General features: G+C 44.7%; 2 protein-coding genes across 2 annotated transcripts; one reads left to right on the top strand and one right to left on the bottom strand.

Annotated features, from left to right (window-relative positions):
- Positions 1-1,926: 1,926 nt before the first annotated feature.
- On the bottom strand, positions 1,927-6,325 carry cpa5 (carboxypeptidase A5). Its single transcript, NM_001304091.1, is given in 11 exon segments — positions 1,927-2,298; positions 2,463-2,547; positions 2,679-2,878; positions 3,000-3,090; positions 3,381-3,491; positions 3,645-3,746; positions 4,395-4,496; positions 4,979-5,083; positions 5,431-5,565; positions 5,746-5,827; positions 6,251-6,325. Coding segments are annotated over 11 exon segments (1,266 nt in total). The 5' UTR covers positions 6,316-6,325; the 3' UTR covers positions 1,927-2,110.
- Positions 6,326-8,362: 2,037 nt separating this feature from the next.
- Positions 8,363-19,831, top strand: tes (testis derived transcript (3 LIM domains)). The gene is made up of 8 exons (XM_010883600.3): positions 8,363-8,662; positions 8,852-9,110; positions 13,552-13,637; positions 15,740-16,220; positions 16,808-17,344; positions 18,214-18,429; positions 18,581-18,739; positions 18,878-19,831. Exons 2-8 carry the CDS (start codon positions 9,084-9,086, stop codon positions 19,067-19,069), a joined length of 1,698 nt encoding a protein of 565 aa, XP_010881902.2. The 5' UTR covers positions 8,363-8,662; positions 8,852-9,083; the 3' UTR covers positions 19,070-19,831.
- The last annotated feature ends 487 nt before the right edge of the window (positions 19,832-20,318 follow it).

Below are 20,318 nucleotides of genomic sequence, written 5' to 3'. Positions count from 1 at the left end.
CAAGTCTTTCTGTGGACTTGGTGCACTGCATAGCTTGAAAGAAATGTAGGATCCTGGTATGAGAGAACTCAATGGCTCACGTTACAGAAACCACATTACGCTTTGTTTATTTTGTGGATTTTTAAGTGGAATTTTTTTTGTGTCCTCCACTCATATCTGATGTCTCATTTATAAAAAAAATTTATTAATTTGTAAGAGATTAATTTAGTATCACAATCACATTTAACCACTAAGTACATTTTTTTTCCGTCCTTCCCAATTCCATGTCATCCATGATCATGATTACGGCCATGACTCTTCATGATTATGGCCATGACTCTTTGCAAAAACCCCTTAGCAGATGCAGGAGAGATGAATATTGAGACCAGGCCTCTAAAACATGTTCTGTTTTCCATACCACTGCTCCCTCAGACAGGAAGTTATGCCAATGCTTAAAGAATGAAGTAAGTCCCTGGTCCACAACGAATTAATTCATTGGCTCAACCATGAATGAGCTGGCAGATGCAAAACCTACTACGAGAGGTTGCTAGCACAATAAAATTAGGCAGCCCTGTCCGACATCCAGACCGGCACTGGGCCAATTTTCTGCCACCTTTTGCCGGACCCTTGGGAACTGCTGGTTCACTGCCAGGGCCATCGCCAGGAATCCAAGGCCCCCTCACGGTATCACCAGGATTTGATCCCCCGCCACAATGACTCAACTGTACTGTGTGGCAGTGCCTGCTAATTTACACATAGGATTTCAGCTGGTGTAATGATTTGTGGTTAATCTAACTCAAACCACCATACCTGTACATTCAATGAGGTGATTTCAACCCACAGTTCATAAAAAATATATTTACTTATTCTATATTTTCCTTGATACTCCCTAATACTAAAACATTCCCCTACACATGTTTGATAATGGATATTACTTTTTTTAGTTGCTAAGTTGACATATGACATTCTCGTTTACAAGTACAGTAACATATGGTTAACTGCCTTGCTCAAGGGCCAAAATAAGACCTCAAACATTTCTTTGTGGTTGAAAAGACAATGTTCAACATATTTTGCTTAGTGGGAGGTTATCGTGCATGTGAAATAATCACCTGAGAACACTGCACAAAACATTGCAGTCAAAAGTGAATCGGCTTCCTGGCGAGAGCTTCAACAGTTTTGGAAAAGTCAATGATGTAGTTGGCAGAGGAGTTTGTGCCGTGTCGGCTGTACTACGTGCACTTTCCTGTTACAACAGTGACCCAAAGATGTTAAAAAAAACGCAGGCAACACAATTCAGGCTATACACTTCTAGAACATCATGTCTTGGTAAGCCCTAGGTTGCACCAATTGGAAGAGGGAGTGAAATCTTTTGTGCACGACTGCAGTTCTGTGAAATAATATTCAAGAGATATTAAAATGGATTACCTCCATGATCAGTCATGAGTTCTCACTGGAAAAATATTGCAAAACAGGAGTATTTGTCAACAGTACTTGGTTCTTTGGTAAGAAAATACCAGGGGTAGATGGTGCAATGTTTGGTTTCATTTGTATATCTCTTCTGAAATTGCATTGGGACTCAGTGCTGTATATTTTAAAGGTACATTTGATAATGGCCAGGGCATGTTATGGAACTGGAAATGTCCTTTTTGCTCAAGTGTGCAATTTTGCTGACATAACCATGAACAATTTATTCTTATTTTAAAGTGACATTGTTTTCATTAGAATGTTCCAAAATCAGACAGACATTGAACCAGTCCACTGTAGGAAACCCAGAACCAAAACTCTCACGCTAATACATTGATGTTCCTGAGAGATGACAAAATGCGATAACTCAGATGACGTAGTGTCATAGCAAAGTAATAGGTGAAACTAACAACAACAACAAAAAAATCACATCAAATCAGTTACAAGCATAAACAGTTCATTTGACAATAAATGCTGTACTTTGTCGATTCTTTTTATTTTCTTGCAAAGCATGATCGTTGGGACAGCAAACCATATTCTACTTAACCCAAGGCTAAACAGTCAAGTAAATATTTCTGGTAATCTGTCCATGAGAAATCAGTAAAATATTTTTTTTCTAGTAGATGATGGTTCTGACAGATTACTTGCAACACTGTCATGGTGAAATCTACATGGTGTTGTCACTGGTGTGCTTCATGATGGCCATCAGAGCCAGCCAAGTCTCTCTGGCAGTAGGGATGATCTGATTGGCTGGCAGGATGAAACCATAGCGACCAGTGTCTCTAAGTTCAAAGGTGTAGGAGTACTTGATGCCCTGGTTGTAGGTCCAGTCAATGGTGCCACCGCTAGCCTGGTCTGGAATTTACCAGAAATGGAATTTACAATGTATGCAGACCCTAAGCTTTTAACATTTTAATGACTATGGTTGCATTATACAGATTCATTGTGCTCGTGTTGATAACAGAAATGCAGTAATTAGAGTATTATATGGTGGCATTCCATAGGTTTTTGATACTCACAGATTGTGTTGATGATGCTGCCATATCTGTAGGAGGTCCCGTACAGAGAAGCCAGGTCAGTGATGGCTTTTTTGGCCAAGTTGTGCTGTGGGAAGTTGATAATGCAAGTAATTCATTTATATTTGACGTGAGCAATTCATCTATATACATTTTTTGCCACAATTGTTCTGTTTACAGACATGTCAAAGACAACTGACCAAGGGGTCCTGGACTCACCAGTTCATTCTGGTCCTTGCAGGGGGTCTTGGTGTAGCCGTAGGGGTAAAGGAGCATCTGGGAGTAGGAATGGATGGACACAAAGGACTTCAGTTTGCCATGAGATGTAACAAAGTCCACAATAGACTTGACCTCTGACTCGGAGTGAGCACTGGGTCCACGGTACGTCTCAGAACATGGGCTGGAACTGGCTCCAGGACCTACCAAAGAAGGTAAATAAACTTTATTTAACAGGAAAGTGGTTAAAGATAGACAAGAAATGTGAGTATTATTTGATATAAAGCAATAGTGTTACTCGGTATCATTCAGTGATAAACATACCCCCAAAACCAGCATCCCAGTTCCTGTTGGGGTCAGTTCCAACACAGGAAGAGCCAGGGTTGGGTTTCCTGGTCTTACGCCACATACGGTTCTATGGGAGATAAAAGGTCAACGTCACAGTTTCTCTGCTTTGGTCTAGTAGTAGAAGCTGTGGACAGTGATGCATGTCAGGGTGAAGTTAGACGACCAAACAGGAAGCAACACTGAGGCTTGAGAAAGTGAAGTTGTGATACTATGACCGACATTCTACAAGAGATTGAGGACCCTGTGGGTAACAGTTAGTCAAAAAGGTCACATGAAAAAAACAAATGTAATGTTGAAATCATATGCTTCCTAAAATGTACAGAAAATGTTACATTATTTCTGTTGTGAGAAACTTACACTAGTTTGGGTGTAGGCGAAGCCGTCAGGATTGGTCATGACCTCCAGGAAGATGTCCATCTTGTTCAGGATGGAGGTGAGGGCAGTGTCACGTCCGTAGTCGGTCACAATCTGGAATGCGAAACAGAAATGCTTTTATCAATCTTGCATCTTGACTGTCCATGCAAAGTTAGTGGGGTTGATGTGTTGAAGTGGAAGAGTGGCAGAAGAGCTGACTAGATGAGGGGAAAGGCTTAAAGGCTGACGGTGAGGGTTTTGATGTACCTTCTTGGCAAACCAGGTGCCGCTAGCCTGAGTGACCCATTCTCTGGAGTGGATTCCAGTGTCAATCCAGATGCCAGGTTTGTTCGTTCCACCAGTGCTGAACTACAAGAGAGAAGGAAGGGCTGTGAAGAACACTGACAAGATGGCCAGAGTCACTCCCCTCCCATAGAAACCAACAACGGACCCCTCTGCTGTCAACAACTATCCCTTCGGCCTTTCCATCACACTTTATCGTAGTGTCTCTGACCAACTCGTTATCGCTCTCAGAACAATCCAATTGACCCTAATTAGCCAGGCTTCAAGACGCATCACTCAACCAAGATCACTCTCATCTGTGTCACAGAAGCTCTACCCAAAGCCAAAGACTTATTCTCCTCCTCGATCTATTGTCCGCCCTCAGCTCACATTCTCTTCAAGGCCATGGTGCTTGCCCACAGAGAGGCAAGGGGAGCTTCTCTTCCCTACCTTCAGGCAATGCTCAAATCTTTCTGCTACCTGTAGTTGAATGTTGAGGAACAGAGTTCTCACCCATTTCCAGAAAACATTTGAAACTCTACTTGAGAATTAGTTATGTAAAATAACACCAAAGTCAATACAAGAGGGAACATCACACAGTCTGAGTACTGTAACACATAAGTGTCTTTTCTTCAATTAAAAAATACTTTTTATCTGATGTTTCCACTTGTCCAGATTACTACTAAAACGGCACACAGCCATGACAGATAATACTCACTGGAGTCAGGAACATACCTTGAGCACAGTCAGGGGCCGGCGCTCGTAGCTCTGGCCAATCACAACTTTGCTGACCAGGCTGGGGTTTTCTGCTACCAGCATGTCTTGGAAAGCGTAGATCTGTATGGAAAAGATAGAGGCCGTCACAGTTGGAAGACAGGACCCGAGGGACAGAGGTTGAGAGCAAGAATTCCTTTATTAGTGTCTTTCCAAAACACCAAAAAACACCCACGACTTAGGTTAGAAAATGGCAACTTAAAAAGGAGCCCCAATTAGAGACAATGCTGGGCTGCTGCCCCTAATTGGGGACCAACAATAAAAACTAAACATCGAGATGCCTAGTGACCGTTCTTTGCAGGCAGGCCCTGACAGAGGCAAATGAAAATAACAAAACAATAATGTAGGTGCTGTGTCAGACTGTGTTACTCTTATGTCACAATTATGTTACTCTTCTGTTACTCTTACGTAACTCTTACATGAAAAATGATGTGTTATTGTTGTCTGGCTGAACGTGTGCGGATAAGCGTGAAACGTGAAAACCGTCCTCTGAAACGGGCTGGTCCATCTTACCATGCCACTTGTGTGTCGGGTAAGGAACTTACTTGGTCAATGGTGTGGTAGTTGGAGTAGTCAAAGTCATCGGTGGTCCTCGGGGCAGCGGTGCGAGCAGCCTTGAGCATCTGCTCCTGTTCCTCATCCAACATTACCTGGGACGAGCGGGGTCAAAGCTCAATTTTGTATGAAAACACGTATCATTTGCTTTGTTAACAACAGGTCTGGAGTCACGGTGACATCGCTGATTACAGACATTTCCAAAATTACAGACAGCAGTCAAAACAGAATGCACGGCATTTTATTTAGACATTGTAACATGTCTCAGGCATGTATTTCCATCCACATGAGCACAGATCCAGTTGTGCCTCACAGAATCCAAATCCAACCCTCTTCTTCACTTAAGTCTTGATATGGACGTACCAATGCAATAATCCCCACACCCCGGTCTGTCTCTCCGTGACATCTAACAGATAATTAGATTGTGTTTGCATGGTCCTACCTGCAGGTCCTCAATCATGATGTAGTATTGAATGTCTTCGGCCTCCAGGAAGGCCTTGACAGTCTGCAGGTGGATGTTGGGGACTCTGATGTCCACGGGTGTGGAGAGGTCAGTGGGTTCCCTCCACACATCCAGCTGAAAGAGATACAAAGAGATTACGCATTAGGCTGACAAACCAACTCAACTGTGCGTAGTTGTTTTAGGACAAGTCTTAATCTTCATCCATGAAACCACTGTGTTAGTGTTTTGACATGCTTGAGTAAAAGGGAAATGTCCTTGTCATAAATTTACATCGGTCATGGTCATATTACGTACTTCGAGATGTTCCATCCCAGCCAGTTCCTTCAGGAGAGCGAGCTGGCCCTCATCTTTCGCAGTGATACGAAGGACCTGGTCTCTGCAAAAACCGGAGAACAATCCAATTTTCAACAACTATAGAGGGGTAGTGATTGAAAAGGGAGGTTGGAGTTACGGAAATAACGTGAGTAATATAACTTGCCACACATAGACTGTGGCTTGCATGTCTGCTTACGCTATGACTTAAAGTTGAAGGTCCACCATAAACGTGGACTACTGTTAACATTGGACTAATATCTGTTCTTTAATGTGTGAGTAGATTCTTCAATGGTACATGAAGTGATATAAAAGTGTAAAAGCCTGACTGTCTGAAGAAGCAAATGACTACAAGGGCAAGAATGACCTACAGATGAATTACTCTTCTTGCTTTCTCAAACTTTTGTAAACACCGGCAATTTCTTAAACATGACACAAAATGAACATTTTCCAAAAATGACCATCAAACTTCAGTGCATTCGCTCACCCCTGGAAGGTCTCCTTCCCGAACACAGCCACAAACAGCGCAGTGAAAACCAGCAGCCCCTTCATTCTTGCCAATAGAGTCCCAGGTCGTTTCCCCACCACCTTTTATGTCACACGCCTGATCACGTGACCTAACTGCGACCTTGCCTAAGAGGATGCAAGCGTGATGCCTGCTGCTTTGCTTCCCACACCAACAAGAAGATACTGGGAAGTACCAGGTGGCACATTTCTGCCCGTTGCAGTGTTTTTTCTGGGGGTGTTTCCTCACATACATGTCTTCATGAACAATCTGGAAACGGAAATAGGTAGTAGAAATTGGTTTCCACAGAAATACCTTTAGCTTGTGTCAATACCTTGGCCTGGTGTGGTCCAGTATTCTCAGCTGCTGACTTCAGGGTCCATATATAACCTGCAGCATGGCTTTGGATCCAGCTCAATGCTTCTTCAGTACAGTTTATCTTCCCTATATTACCCATTTTGTCAAAGTCAAGGAAGCATAACAAATTCCACAAAGTATATCATATATGATTATGTAAATACCAAAACAGTAGAACCATGATCCAATATTTTCTCCAGTGACCAATATGAACTTCTGGCCTTTAGCTTATAAACTCTCTATAAGACCTACAAATGCTTCAGAATGCATTCATAAGGAAATATCATGAATTTGTTGAGCCTTTAGTCAGGAAGTTGTAGCCACAAACTTTGCAACAATTTCACCAACATAGCTAAATTTAAACTAAGTGCAACATATTAAAAGGAACTGTTTATAGTGGTGCTTAACAGCTACTATATTAATAATTGGAGTAAGGTATTTTATTCAGGCAAAAACAGATGTTTTATGCTTAGTTATCATGGAATAAATTGTAATTTATCCATGCCAATCCCTCAGACTTTTTCCACTAAAGAGCTGGATAAAAAAAAATGAAAATTACAACAGATGTGGTTATGTTGGTTTACGCCATCTCTTACAGTTGAGAAAAACATAAGTGGTGCTTCCTCTCAAGTTAAAATAGAGCTATTTTGTGGTTTAGAGTGGTCCAGAGGTCAAAGCTTCTACTTCCTGTGCACATGTACCTCTGCAGCATGTGTTCAAATACAGGCCACTGCTCATTCAGCAATAACTCCTAACTTTGCATTTCCACACGTTCCTGTCAATTAATGCTTGAAAGTGACTGAAAAAGTTAAATGTAATAAGATCTGTTTCGGTCCTTTTCAGCAGCTACACTTCGAAATATCACTGATCATATCATTGTTCCTGTTCGCAGTAGCTGGCGTCTAGTGTAGGGACAATAAGGAAGTATAACAGTTCAGTGTTTACTGAGAAAATGAAAAGTAAGTTTGGTTAATAGTTAGGGCCTTTTTTTTATTTCAGATTAAAATGGTATGCATTACCATGTCTCTGTATTGCCTGCTGTGCATGTTTAAAAAGGGTGACTTGTCCGTTTTACGTAATCTAGCTGATATAAGAATGACAAAGCTAAGAAGCCTGTTGGTTTTTCCATATCTGCAAGTTAGTTAATAATTTACGAGCAGCACAACCACGATAGATTTGTATCAAAAACACAACAACACATGTATAAGTTAGCACCACACACCCACTTATATTTAAAAGCATATAATCCTTTATCAATAGTTTTTTAGTCACACATGCAATATTATCCTTCCCACTTTTCGGACAAACTTCTAGAGATACAAAATCCTGCTTGCGATAAAGAAAACGAAATTGCTTGCGAGGTTTTTGTTGCGGTATATTTAGGGTTTCCGGGTGGGCGACTGGATGAGCACCTTGTGGCAACTGCTCGTGTGAAAACAGCTTTGTAAATGTAATTAGACTCACTGATTAATTTGAGAATTTACACAAATTATCAGTTTTTTTTTTTTTTACTTCAGTTTCTGATAGTTTCCCATTTAGTTTCAGGTTCATCTGTCTCTTATTTATTTCACCGTGGAGGAGGACTCCCCCCAACGGTGATTGGCTATCCTTAACTTTATGAGTGTCTCATTCAGTTGGTATTGGTCAAGAGTTGGAGAACAAAAGATGTAGCGAAAGTCCTTTATGGTGACAAACAGGGAGTTTTGTTCAACTGGCCCTTAGCATCGTCGGGCAAAAGTAAAGAGGAACGCCGTTTCGATGTGTTTGACTTTATTATTTATTTTTGTATATATACACATTTTCTTTCTTCTGTAATTTTGCCCTGTCTTATCGAAACAGAGATTTCCAACAAACAAAAAAAAAACCTGAACGAATGCGATAGAATGGAAGATTGCGACAAGCCTTCCGAAGCATCTGCACTGTCTATCTGCTTTTTTATCCATATTGCTTGTCCAACTAGGACCTAGCACCTGACGGTTTTGCAAGAGCTTGATCAGACCAGGAGATCCATGTCCGTCGATGCGTCCCCCTCCCCAGGTGATGAATTGCTTATTGGCCTTCCCAGGAGTCAGGTCTTTGCATTTTCAAAGTAGTTTTCTTTGATAGGGCAGATAGTGTTTTTATTAATAGCAATAATTCCAATATGATAACGCAGATTCCTACTTATTACAACACGTGTGTAAATTAAGAAAACATTGTTTTGAGCAAGTCGGCCCATTTCCACAGAAACCTTCACCCGGTACAAAAATGACTAACCTTCGGACCGGGACAGATAATAGAACTCCCTCTCTGTGATGAACGGGACGGTGCCGGAAGAAGCAGTGGCGAGGAAAACTCGTAGAGTAATAACTCGGGTTTGTTTAAGACTGGTGTCCGGCTAAAGTCAGTAACGTTTTTTTGTGTTTATTGTACTTTTGCAAGTTACATCAGGACGTAAACACAATTCGGCGAAGTGAAAATGGAGGTAGAAAGAGAAATAAAGAAGGTAAGTCCTCGTGCCTGTGTAGTGCCAGATGAGACACGGCAACGCCCTAGGTGCATCCTAGCTATCAAAGTCATTGAATTTGATGTCTAGTACCGCAGTGTCATCTTCTATCCAGTTAACGTTACCTTGCTTGCAAAGAAGACGGCGTTTGTGATTTGGTATTGTTTAATATTTTAGCGGCTGAATGTTTGGGGGAGGACGGGTGTCTCTGTCTCCACTCGTTTACTACCCACTCGGCTACTGCCGAGGGAACATCAAATGGAGCATATTTTATGATTTAAATTAGGTACACACATTTGATTCTGATGTAGTCCCTGATCTTTAAACAACTACGAAGTATATGACATGCCGACCAAGATAGTTTTTCTCCACTCCAGAGGATTAATTCTGCTGTCAAGGCGGTTAAGGGCTTTATTTCAGACACATTACCCTTGTCTGTCAGCTGTCATCAAGGTCCACGCGCTTCCACAAAAGGATTGCCCCCCGCGCGTCATGTCAAGTGAAAGGGTCGCAAACTCGCAGTAATGGCCTCTTTCACTTTTTCAGTAGATGACCAGCGTGAAGCCGCGATAATTATTAGATCACTAATCATCAATGAGGTCTCTACTGTGTTAAGCCCCATATGACTTTGGACCAAAGGATCTTAACGTGTTTCATTGTCGGTGCTCAATACGATTTAATTTAAGTTGAGTATTGTTAGAATGGCACAGTTTATACACCGATCAGCCATAACATTATGACCACTGACAGGTGAAGTGAATAACACTGATAACCTCGTTATCATGGCATCTGTCAGTGGGTGGGATATATTAGGCAGCAAGTGAACATTCTGTCCTCAAAGTTGATGTGTTAGCAGCAGGAAAAATGGGAAAGCGTAAGGATCTGCAGCCCTCATGGGGTGTTTCCTGGTCTGCAGTGGTCAGTGCCTATCAAAAGTGGTCCATGGAAGGAAAAGCAGTGAACCGGCGACAGGGTCATGGACGACCAAGGCTCACTGATGCACGTGGGGAGTGAAGGCTGGCCTGTGTGGTCCAATTCAACAGATGAGCTACTGTAGCTCAAATTGCTGAAAAAGTTAATGCTGGTACTGATAGAAAGGTGTCAAAACACACAGTGCATTGCAGTTTGTTGCGTATGGGGCTGCGTAGCGGCAGACCAGTTGGGCATTGAGCGGAGGCAGTGTGATGCTTGGGGCAATGTTCTGACACTCATGTGGATGTTACTTTGATATGTACCACCTACCTAAGCATTGTTGCAGACAATGTGCACCCTTTCCTGGCAACAGTATTCTCTGATGGCATTGGCCTCTTTCAGCAGGATAATGCGCCCTGCCACAAAGCACAACTGGTTCAGGAATGGTTTGAGGAACACAACAACGAGTTCAAGTTGTTGACTTGGCCTTGAAGTTCCCCAGTTCTCAATCCAATCAAACCTCTGTGGGATGTGCTGGATATACAAGTCCGATCAATGGAGGCCCCAACTCGCAACTTACAGTACAGGACTTAAAGGATCTACTGCTAACATATTGGTGCCAGATACCACAGCACACCTTCAGGGGTTTAGTGGAGTCCATGCCTTGACAGGTCAGGGCTGTTTTGCCGGTAAAAGGGGGACCTGCACAATATTAGGCAGGTGGTCAAAATGTTATGTCGGATCGGTGTATTTTTACTTGAATTCTTAAATTTGTTATTTTCACAATACTCAATGTCCCAGTTTCATACTACTCACCCAACAATACTATTTTCTATAAAACAATTGTGTTGAAGCTCTTGCCATTGCATTGAAGGATTATAAATTGCTCAAGAATTAGAGCTATTGCTTATTATATTATATTGGCTTGACTTTTCTGGACAGGTGTGCCATTGTCTTTGTTACGTATTCCTATTGTAAAGCCTACTATGATAATACTCTAAAGTTATTTTAGGCTAATGGTAGGCACAAACTAGGGACCAAGTAGGCCCACGCTCACTCGTCTTCACTAATACGTTACACTGCCAGAAAGTATAGGCCTGTGCCAATGTAGGCAACCCATTCCTGAGCTGAAAGGCCAGCTGTGTAATTTAGTCACTGAAGTGATGGGGTGGTAAGTACCTTAGTAGTTAATGTACAACGAAGAACCCAAAGGTTGTTGGTTCGAATGCATGATACGACACGGTAAACATCTGCTGCTGTGCCCTTGCGCAAGATACTTAACCCTGTATAGAGGGTGTCTGCTGAAGGACTAAAATGTAAACTCTGCTCTGTCAGGCCGGTCAGTTCAGTGGTTGACTAAATGAGTCACTCCTTGTCTTCCAGACTGGTGAAGACCCCTGAATATCCTGCTGCCCCCCAGGAACAGGGTGGTCCTAACCCAGGGTTAATGGCACGCTGTAGCATTGTAGGGGTAGTATGTACTGGTTGCTCTTTGTCGTTGGCTTGGCCTGAGTCTGTGACTCATGGCAGGTGACTCATGAGACACTGTGTCATTGGTTAACTCATTGTCTAAGTGCTTTGTTGGAGATTAAACACCAGGTCCATACTTTGTCTGGCTTCTGACGTAATGTCTCCCACTGGTGGCATCTGGAAAGGAGGTATCGACAAATGACTTATGGGACCCCCAAACTGACCAGGATTCTAGATCAAAACTGCTACATTGAAGACCAGCTCAGACTAGTGTTTTGATAGATGATGAGGATGCATTATATTTATATAGCGCTTTTCAAGTGCCCAAAGACGTGTTTACAAAATTAACATGGAGATGTTATATCAACATGTAACAGAAACAAACAACAAAATACCATGGGAAAACAGAAAATTGAGAGAATTGGATTGGGCATGGCTAGGGTAGGTGATTTTGAACAGATGAATCTTCAGGTGTTGCTGGAAGATGGGGATGGACTCGGGTTATGGGTAGTTTTAGGGAGAGAGTTCCAGAGCCTAGGAGCAACCCTTGAGAATGCCTGGTCACCAAAGCCTTTGAGCTTTGACTTGGGGATTATGAGGTAGCCCGCAGTACCGAAACGGAGTGAGTGTGTAGGGTGATATGAAAGAAGGTCAGAGAAGTAGGCAAGGGCAATATTGTTTAGGGCTTTTTATGTCAGTAGGAGGATCTTGTAGTCAATGCATTGGGGGATACTGTAGGAAACCAGTCTAACTCACGGAGGATGCTGCCACAGAGTTTTGAACCATTTGGAGCTTATGGAGGGATGTAGAGTTGATGCTTGTGTGTGGGGAGTTGCAGTAGTCTGGACGGGAGGTTATGAACACAAGTATTAGGGTTTCAGCAGCAGGGCTGGAGAGGGAAGGTCTGAGTTTGGCCATGTTGCGGAGATGGAAGAATGAAGATTTCCCAGTCCGTTTAATGTGCTGATCAAAGGAGAGCGTGGAGTCCAGAATGACGCCAAGGTTATGTGCCTGGAAGGGATGGAGAACCAACGGTGTCATCGATGCTGAGAGAGAAACCATGTTTAGAAACCCAGTTAGATGGAGCCTGGTGTGAGAGGTCTGTTTTTGGTGAGTGCAGAAGAGTGTTACAATTATTAATGTAAATATAATGTGCAGGGTCACACCCTTCGAGTTTTCGTCTGGCTTTAGCTTTGCATTCCTCTGTAGTGGCCGACTACACATTCCAGGAGGCAGAATGGGGTTCTTGCTTCACATCCAGGAATCCCTTAGCCAATAAAACGCCTTCCTCCAAACAGGAGAGGGTGCTCCGCTTTGTCCAAATTGGCATCCTATCCCCTTGGCTGTGCACTGCATTTGGCCAGGCCCCATTAGGCCCTGCGTCTAGAATAGGGTGCCATTTGAGATGCAACCGTGTGGGAATGTGTCCTGTGGGGCTGCCTCTCAACGCTGTGAAAACCTCGACCATATAAGGGCTCAGGCATCCGTGATGGTGCAGGAAATACAACACTTGGTGTGGATGTGGAGACGTTTTAGTCTGACTGATGGAAATGTGAAGGTGGGATAACGGCAGTATGAATTGCTACTGCAGCTCTTGATTTAATCCTAGTCTGTGCATGCAGGATCTTCACTGGACATGGAAAATAATCCTGCAAAACAACAGGGTGATCAGATTTGAAAGGGGCTGAATGGATATCAAAATAAGCATTGAAGCAAAGGAACCAGAAGGAGAAAATGGTTGCCGTGAGTTTAGGGTAGACAGTGTTGTTAGTGTTGGTGGGATTACATCTGAGAGATGGGGATTATTGGATTAGGGATTAATGTGACATTAGTTACTCTGTTGGAATTCAATAAAACATTGTTTTGTCTTACATCTCTTTTGGAAATGTTGCTGTGCAAATGTAAAAGCTTGACAGTAACAGAACATTGTGATTTTTGTCAACCATTGTATTTGATGAGACCCCCCTAAAGCAACTACAAAACAGCTAAGCCAAATAACTGCACTGTAAGCCTAAACTAAAATGAAGGTCAAGCACTTACATGTTTTCTCTGATGGCAGATGACCCTGGGCCATGAGATCGGTGCTGGAGCCGCCTGCCTGAAATGCAAGGACAAATGTGAGGGGTTTGAGCTGCACTTCTGGAGGTTTGTAATGCACTGCTGTGTCTCTCTCTGTTGAATCAACCAGGGAGAAAAGGAGGATGGTAACACTACATTTATTACATTTAGTATGAACCACATCAGCGCTCTCCTAGAGGCCCGGAAACGATTTTGCACCTGGACCTTGTTTTGTCTACTGTGATTGTCTTTTTGGTCAAAACCTCTGTGCAGCTTTAGTGACCTACATTTCTTAGACTTCCTGTCTGGTTCCCAGACCCACAACACGGTCTTAAAGTGGTCCCATAACTCTTGAAAATGTCCCACTGTCCCGTCACACCAAGACACATTCCTGTCTCCGACATCCCCCTTGTATTAACCACACTCGGCTAGCTTTCCTGAAGGCACGCGCCCCGGGTGCCCACTGTGGTGGCTGGTCACTATGGCAACACCTAACTTCCACAATGCCACGCCGGGGATTTGGTCACGGCCATTCATGTCGGGCAGACCCAGTCTGAGGGAATGAACGCCCACACTGATTATCAACCACAGGGGTGGAGCCTTCGGGCTTCTTTAGATTTTGCTGCGTTTTTCATAACATATCCAAGGTTTTGTTGTGTAAACTTCCCGATGTTGACAGCTCGCGATGCCACCTTCCAAGGTAGCCTGTGCCATATTTTTGATAGTGTTTTACAAGTATGAAGACAATTGGGTCTGAACCTTTTTCTCTTTAGCGCGGACGCATATTGCTTGATTTTCCCACAATTGACAGCCAGAGTCCTGCTCGGTACGTCTCGAACATGTCAATGTAAATTCAAATGTAATGGAAAAGATTATGCCAACTAAGTAAAGTCTATCTGGCGTTTTATTCCCTCCCTGGTAATGTAAACAAGCCCATTATCCCCGGCTTCCCTAGATGGGAGATGTTGATGGGTCGGGTAGACCTTCCCGGCTGCCAGTGGACTGTTACTGTTTACTGGCAGTCACTCTGGGGCACACTGTATCTCCTACGGGCCATGGTCGCTCTTCCCCAGGTCATACTCTCTGTTGTCCTGAACCTCCTGCAGGAGCGTGATGCTGACATGACGGGAGCCCCACAACATTGACCGAAGTGTTGTTGTTTTGGCTCTGTACAGCATGTTGGATTTTAAACAGTGACTTGACACACACACGCACACAGACTTGTCTTTTGATCCTTGTGGGGTACTGAGGCCTGACCCAAAAATTCACATCTCCCTAATGCCTAGCCTTAAACCTATGTTCTAAGCCCAATTTTAACACTTTAGTTGTATTATTTATTTATTGTTTTGCCATTTGCAGCCTGTATTTTGTCTTTCATACTATTAACTAATATAACTAGTGTCTAATTCCTGATTAATGGCTACTCATTCAGATGGGGAAACAGAGATCTGTTCCATATCTGCTGGTGAGTTCATGTCAAAGCAAGCCTTGAATTCCTTGCTAATGGCATAGCTGGTGAGATAAGTTTGAGCTGTGCCAGGACAAGTCACTTCTGCTCTATTAAGCATTTATTCTTCACTCTGTCATTCTTCAGTGAATATCACAGTTTGTAAAATGTTTGGTGGTGTTAAATGTTCAGCCTTTGTGGGCGAATAATGTTTTGGTGGAACTACAGGTAACTTATGATATACCTGAATAAATCTGACTCCATTATTTAACGTTTTACGGTAGGACTGTGTGGGACTGCTCGATAGGAAGGCAAATGACCCAGTTGTTTGTGACATAATACACATCACACCTGTTTGATCAGCCAGATGTCTTCACAGCTTTCTCCAGAGATCATTTCATTACATTACCTTTCATGTAGCATTACCCACATCAGATCACTTCAGTTTAATTTGCGTTTAAGTTTCATTCACAGTACAAATTAATGTAATTTTCAGTTAAATGTAGAGTGCAGATTCATTTTAGAGTTCAATTGACTTTACAGCACAGTTTATTTTAAATAACAGTGCTACATGATGATACAGTCGAAGGAATGAATAGACATCTGCGACTCGCTGTTCTGCAACCCCCCCAATCCACGACCACGCAGATTCTTTCTGCACCAAGGCTGTGAAAAGAGTAGTGTTAACACTTTAGAGAAAATAACCGAAACCTTTCCTAAGCATCGTCTTTCCAATTTCCAGAAAGATCTGCCGGAACTGTAAGTGTGGCCTGGCCGAGCACGATGTGCAGATGCACTCTGAGGACGACAGGAAGGTGGGGAAGCTGTTCGAGGACACCAAGTACACGGGCCTCATGGCCAAGCTGAAGACCGATGGCGTCCCCACATACCAGAGCAGCCAGGTCACCTTGTCCGTCTCAGCCAGCCCTGCGGTAGCCACCGCTGTACCATACAGTCCTCCATATGGCGGCCCCGTGGCCACCGGAACCAGCACTGGCCCGGGATTTGGGTCCGGGGCCGGCCTGGCGGCAGGAGCTGGGGCCAGGTCTGTTGCTGGCGGTGGAGGCGGGGCCGGGGCTGGCGCAGGTGCTGGCGGCGGAGGTGGCGCTAGTGCTGGGCCAGCTACCACGACCAAACCTGTGGCGGTCAGTGTGGTGAAGGATGCGGCGCCTATGAAGACCGCCACCTGTGAATGGGTGCCTCCTGGAGTCAGACAGTACATGGTGAGGCTGATCAGAACCGCCTGGTTGACGTGTTAGTTCCTGTTCTCTGCTCGTCATCACTGTGAGCCTGTCCTCCCCCATTAAGAGGCTATGCGTGTTATTAATGGTATTCCTGCTATATGTTCTAAACTGATACTAGGTCAGGCCCAAGGTGCACAGCTCTATGTAAACCAGGCTGTTCATCAGTGTAATGAAAGACACTGTCCTCTAGAGGTCATGCATTGTCTCTCTTCATGTTCCTCAACAGGCATTGGCTTCTTTATAGCTTTTGTCATTTGCTTAAAAGTATTTATGGACCAGCTTCGTGATTTACTAATACATTTATCTAAGGAACATGACGGTATTTAACAAATCCCATTGTTCTTGATTCTTGGCATACAAAACATCCCAGTCGATACAAATGTATGTGTCTAGATCTCTGTACTACTATCCTTTCTTCCTGTCGCTGCCTCCGATATACCCCCCCCACCCCCCGTCTCTCCTCTCCTTAATACAATCCTGATCTCCTCCTCTCCTTAATACAATCCTGATCTCCTCCTCTCCTTAATACAATCCTGATCTCCTCCTCTCCACTCTGCCTTCATCAGGCGATGCGTTATATTGAGCTCCTGCCCCCCGAGAGGCGTCCCATCTCTGGAACGCAGGGCGCTGCCTACCGCAGGCATCAGATGGCCGTGCAGCTGCCGGAGCATGACCAGGACCCCGCCAAGTGCCACGACCTGACCCCCGCAGAGGTCAAACAGATGCAGCAGTATGTCCGCAAGTACAAGGACGAGGCCCTGGGGGTGGGAGACGTTAAACTGCCTGAGGAGATGGGACAGGCTCCAGGTCAGCAGGGAGGACCAGGACAGGGAGGACCAGGACAGGGAGACCCAAGGATGGCAACAGGTCCTGGGTCAAACCAAGGTGGGGGTCGGGGGTCAAAGGTTGGCCCTGCCCTGGCTGGTGAAACTGGGGCTGTGGGAGCTTTTGGATCTGCAGGTGCTGGTCCCGGTTCTGGGGTTTTGCCGGGACCAAGGGGACCAGAGTCTGGAGGTTACCCTGGGGCAGGACAACCCGGACCAGGAGACATGGGTACTGCAGCCACCACTGGAGCTCATCAGGCAGGGCCCTGTGGACACTATGTAAGTATATAACCCAGAGTGGTGGAGGAGGAGGTGGTAAAGGAGGAGGTGGGGGTGGTAAAAGAGGAGGGGAGAGGTGGGGGAGAAGGGCTGTAGAGGTTGAGGGAGGTTATTTAGTGTTAAAGCTGATCGTGGATTCTGATTCTTGGATGTGGTCTCCTGTCTCCTATCCTTTAACCCATCCAGTCCTTTTAAATCCATAAGTGAAAATTCTGATCAAGGACACCAAGGCAACCAGCATGTCTGGTCAAAGGCAATGTTCCTTTCAGTTCATAGGCCAGGAAGCGTTGTGTTGGATCAGAGACTTGAGACTGAGTGAGGTGTTAAAAGCTTTTACGTTTCAGCAAACTTCTCCTACGTTTGAAGTTTGTCATGTCGTGAATGCTTATGATAGATGCAGCCCTTTCCAGTCTCGACCTCTCTCTCTGTCTCTCTCCTTTCCTCTTGTTCTGTGTCTGTACATTCACATAGAATACGCTTCAGTCAGATGGGGTGATGTAAAACAGTCACAATGTTATTTGGACATGCTGTACATTTCACTGGCCACAAGATGGAGCCAGGAGTACAAATGAGGGCATCCCATTTCGCCAAAACATTTTGTATGTGTCTACATACTTATTTGTTTACTAGGGTTTTGATGTGAAACTCAAATACATAAAAAGATAAAGTTTAGTCTGAATGCAAAGCAAGCATATGCCCTTCATTATGCCAAGTCAGTGAATGCTTAGGGAACCGCCATGATGATTGAAGTAGATCATGGCAGTGTTACAAAAGAACAGTATGTGGCCATGCTGCAGGGCTATTGTTTTACTGAGGGCTAACTAATGCCTTCTCTGATGGATTCCTTGCCCCCCCCCCCCATCCTCCAGGCATGCCACCACTGCCATCTCCCCATGAGTCAGGGGGAGCCAGCAGTCTTCGCCGAGCGTGCCGGCTACGACAAGCTGTGGCACCCCGCCTGCTTTGTGTGTTGTACTTGCTCTGAGCTCCTGGTGGACATGATCTACTTCTGGAAGAAGGGGCAGCTCTACTGTGGACGTCACTACGGAGACAGTGAGAAGCCCCGCTGCGGAGGATGTGATGAGGTGGGTGGGCGTGGTGGTGAGGGAGATCCAGGGCATCACCTCTACTAGTTATCGTCTATGGAATTCATGGTTGGTCTATAATGTGTGTTGTGTGTTGTGTGTTGTGTGTTGTGTGTTGTGTGTGTGTGTGTGTGTGTGTGTGTGTTTGTAGCTGATCTTCAGTAACGAGTACACACAGGCCGAGGACCAGAACTGGCACCTGAAGCACTTCTGCTGCTTTGACTGTGACTGTGTGCTGGCTGGAGAGACCTACGTCATGGAGAATAACAAGCCCGTCTGCAAGCCCTGCTACATGAAGAGCCATGCTGTGGTACGCACTCTGGAATGTCATGATGACGTGTGTGTGTGTGTGTGAGCCTGTAACCCATGTCCCATGTCCAGGTGTGTGTGAGACCCTCTGACCCTGTGTGTGTGTGACCCTCTGACCCCATCTCTGTCCCCTGTCCAGGTGTGTGTGGCCTGCCAGAAGCCTGTGGACCCGGAGGCGCAGCGTGTCTCCTACGAGGCGTTCCACTGGCACGCTGAGCCCCAGTGTTTCCAGTGCTCCGGCTGTGCCAAGTGTTTGGTGGGCGTGCGCTTCATGGTCGTGCAGGGCAAGCTGTTCTGCTCCGTCGAATGTAAGAAGAAGATCATGACCTAGCCACCATACTCCACCCCACAGTGGCCCGACCCAGACTACAGACTGTAATCGTCATTTCAAGTCTGGTCTGGTGTACAAACTGTAGTGATACAGTGAAATCAATAATCAGCCTGGAGCACAAGGGTTTCGTGATGTTTCCTTTTCAAGTTTTAGATGGAATGGGGGGAAATACTGCCTCAATTCAACCGGTTGTCTTTTAAGACGATACATATCATTCTAATTGTCTGCTGTCAGTCCAAAACTTTTAATGCACTGTCGGTCTTTTCTACTTTGTTAATTGCAATCAGTTTAGCTGATATCTTCTCACCGCTTTCTTTCTCCTTAGTCACATTTCCTTGGATGATTCTGTTAACTACCAAGTGGCCTTGGTTGGGTTGATCTCAGGCTGCTCTGTGCTGCCTCTCTTCCCTTTTAGAACCTCTGAATACTGCCCTTTAAGAATGATTAGCCATAGCAGAGTAATATCGATTGGTGTTTGGGCACAGTTTCTGTTCTGTTCGAAGCAGCCTTGTAGTGTTGTGACCCACAGATGACTAGCTCACTAAGCCAATGGACTGGAATGGACTTACGTTGTTACAATGTCACAATGATGTTGTTTCTACGGCATCCTCTCCTCTGGTCTTAAAGGTATTGTATTCAGTTTCCCTGGCAGTCTTCCGAATGCCATTTGCCTTCCATTTTTCTCCTCAATGAAAAGCACTTTATGATATTCTTTTTTCTCTTCACCCCCTTCTAATGTAATAAAGTTTTGTGCAATGGATAGTCTCTCGCTTGATTCATCAGGTCCCCTCTGGGGAAAACGGGCACAGAGTTTAGGTTTAGGGGAAAACAATTGAGAATAGAATAAGAAGTATAGACCTAAGTGGTTATTAAGGTAGTGGTCAACACAAGGTTTGGGAGAGCAGTGCGCTAATGTGTCAGATAATGTACATCACACAGAGGGAGCAGGGAACTCCGTCACGGGGGAAAAAAGGTGCTTGAAGCGTAGAATCAGTGGAAGCGGTGCACAATTAAAGGAAGCCGCCATCTCTCCCAGCCTCCATTGTGTTTGGCCAGGCAGCGCTCTCCGCCTCGGGCCTGTTGGTTTACTCTCAGGGGGGGCTCACAGGAGGTTGGATCCCACATCCCTCTATTGACCTCTACACTCACGGCAACCCTGACCTAATACCATCCATGGACACTGCCTTTCCAAGAGCAGGAAAACACAGAAGTCGTGTGTGTGTGTGTGTGTGTGTGTGTGTGTGTGTGT

The sequence above is a fragment of the Esox lucius genome, chromosome 19 (genome assembly GCF_011004845.1).
Source record: "Esox lucius isolate fEsoLuc1 chromosome 19, fEsoLuc1.pri, whole genome shotgun sequence".
Lineage (NCBI taxonomy): Eukaryota > Metazoa > Chordata > Actinopteri > Esociformes > Esocidae > Esox > Esox lucius.
The sequence above is the reverse complement of the archived record's forward strand: the minus strand, read 5'-3'. Positions and strand labels throughout refer to the sequence as shown.

What these genes read in the sequence shown, in the direction of transcription:
- tes (XM_010883600.3), top strand. Translation starts at nt 9,084, where the DNA reads ATGGAGGTAGAAAGAGAAATAAAGAAG. An exon ending in GCTGCGGAGGATGTGATGAG is followed by an intron (nt 18,430 to 18,580) that starts GTGGGTGGGCGT and finishes GTGTGTTTGTAG; the next exon opens with CTGATCTTCAGTAACGAGTA. An exon ending in ACATGAAGAGCCATGCTGTG is followed by an intron (nt 18,740 to 18,877) that starts GTACGCACTCTG and finishes TCCCCTGTCCAG; the next exon opens with GTGTGTGTGGCCTGCCAGAA.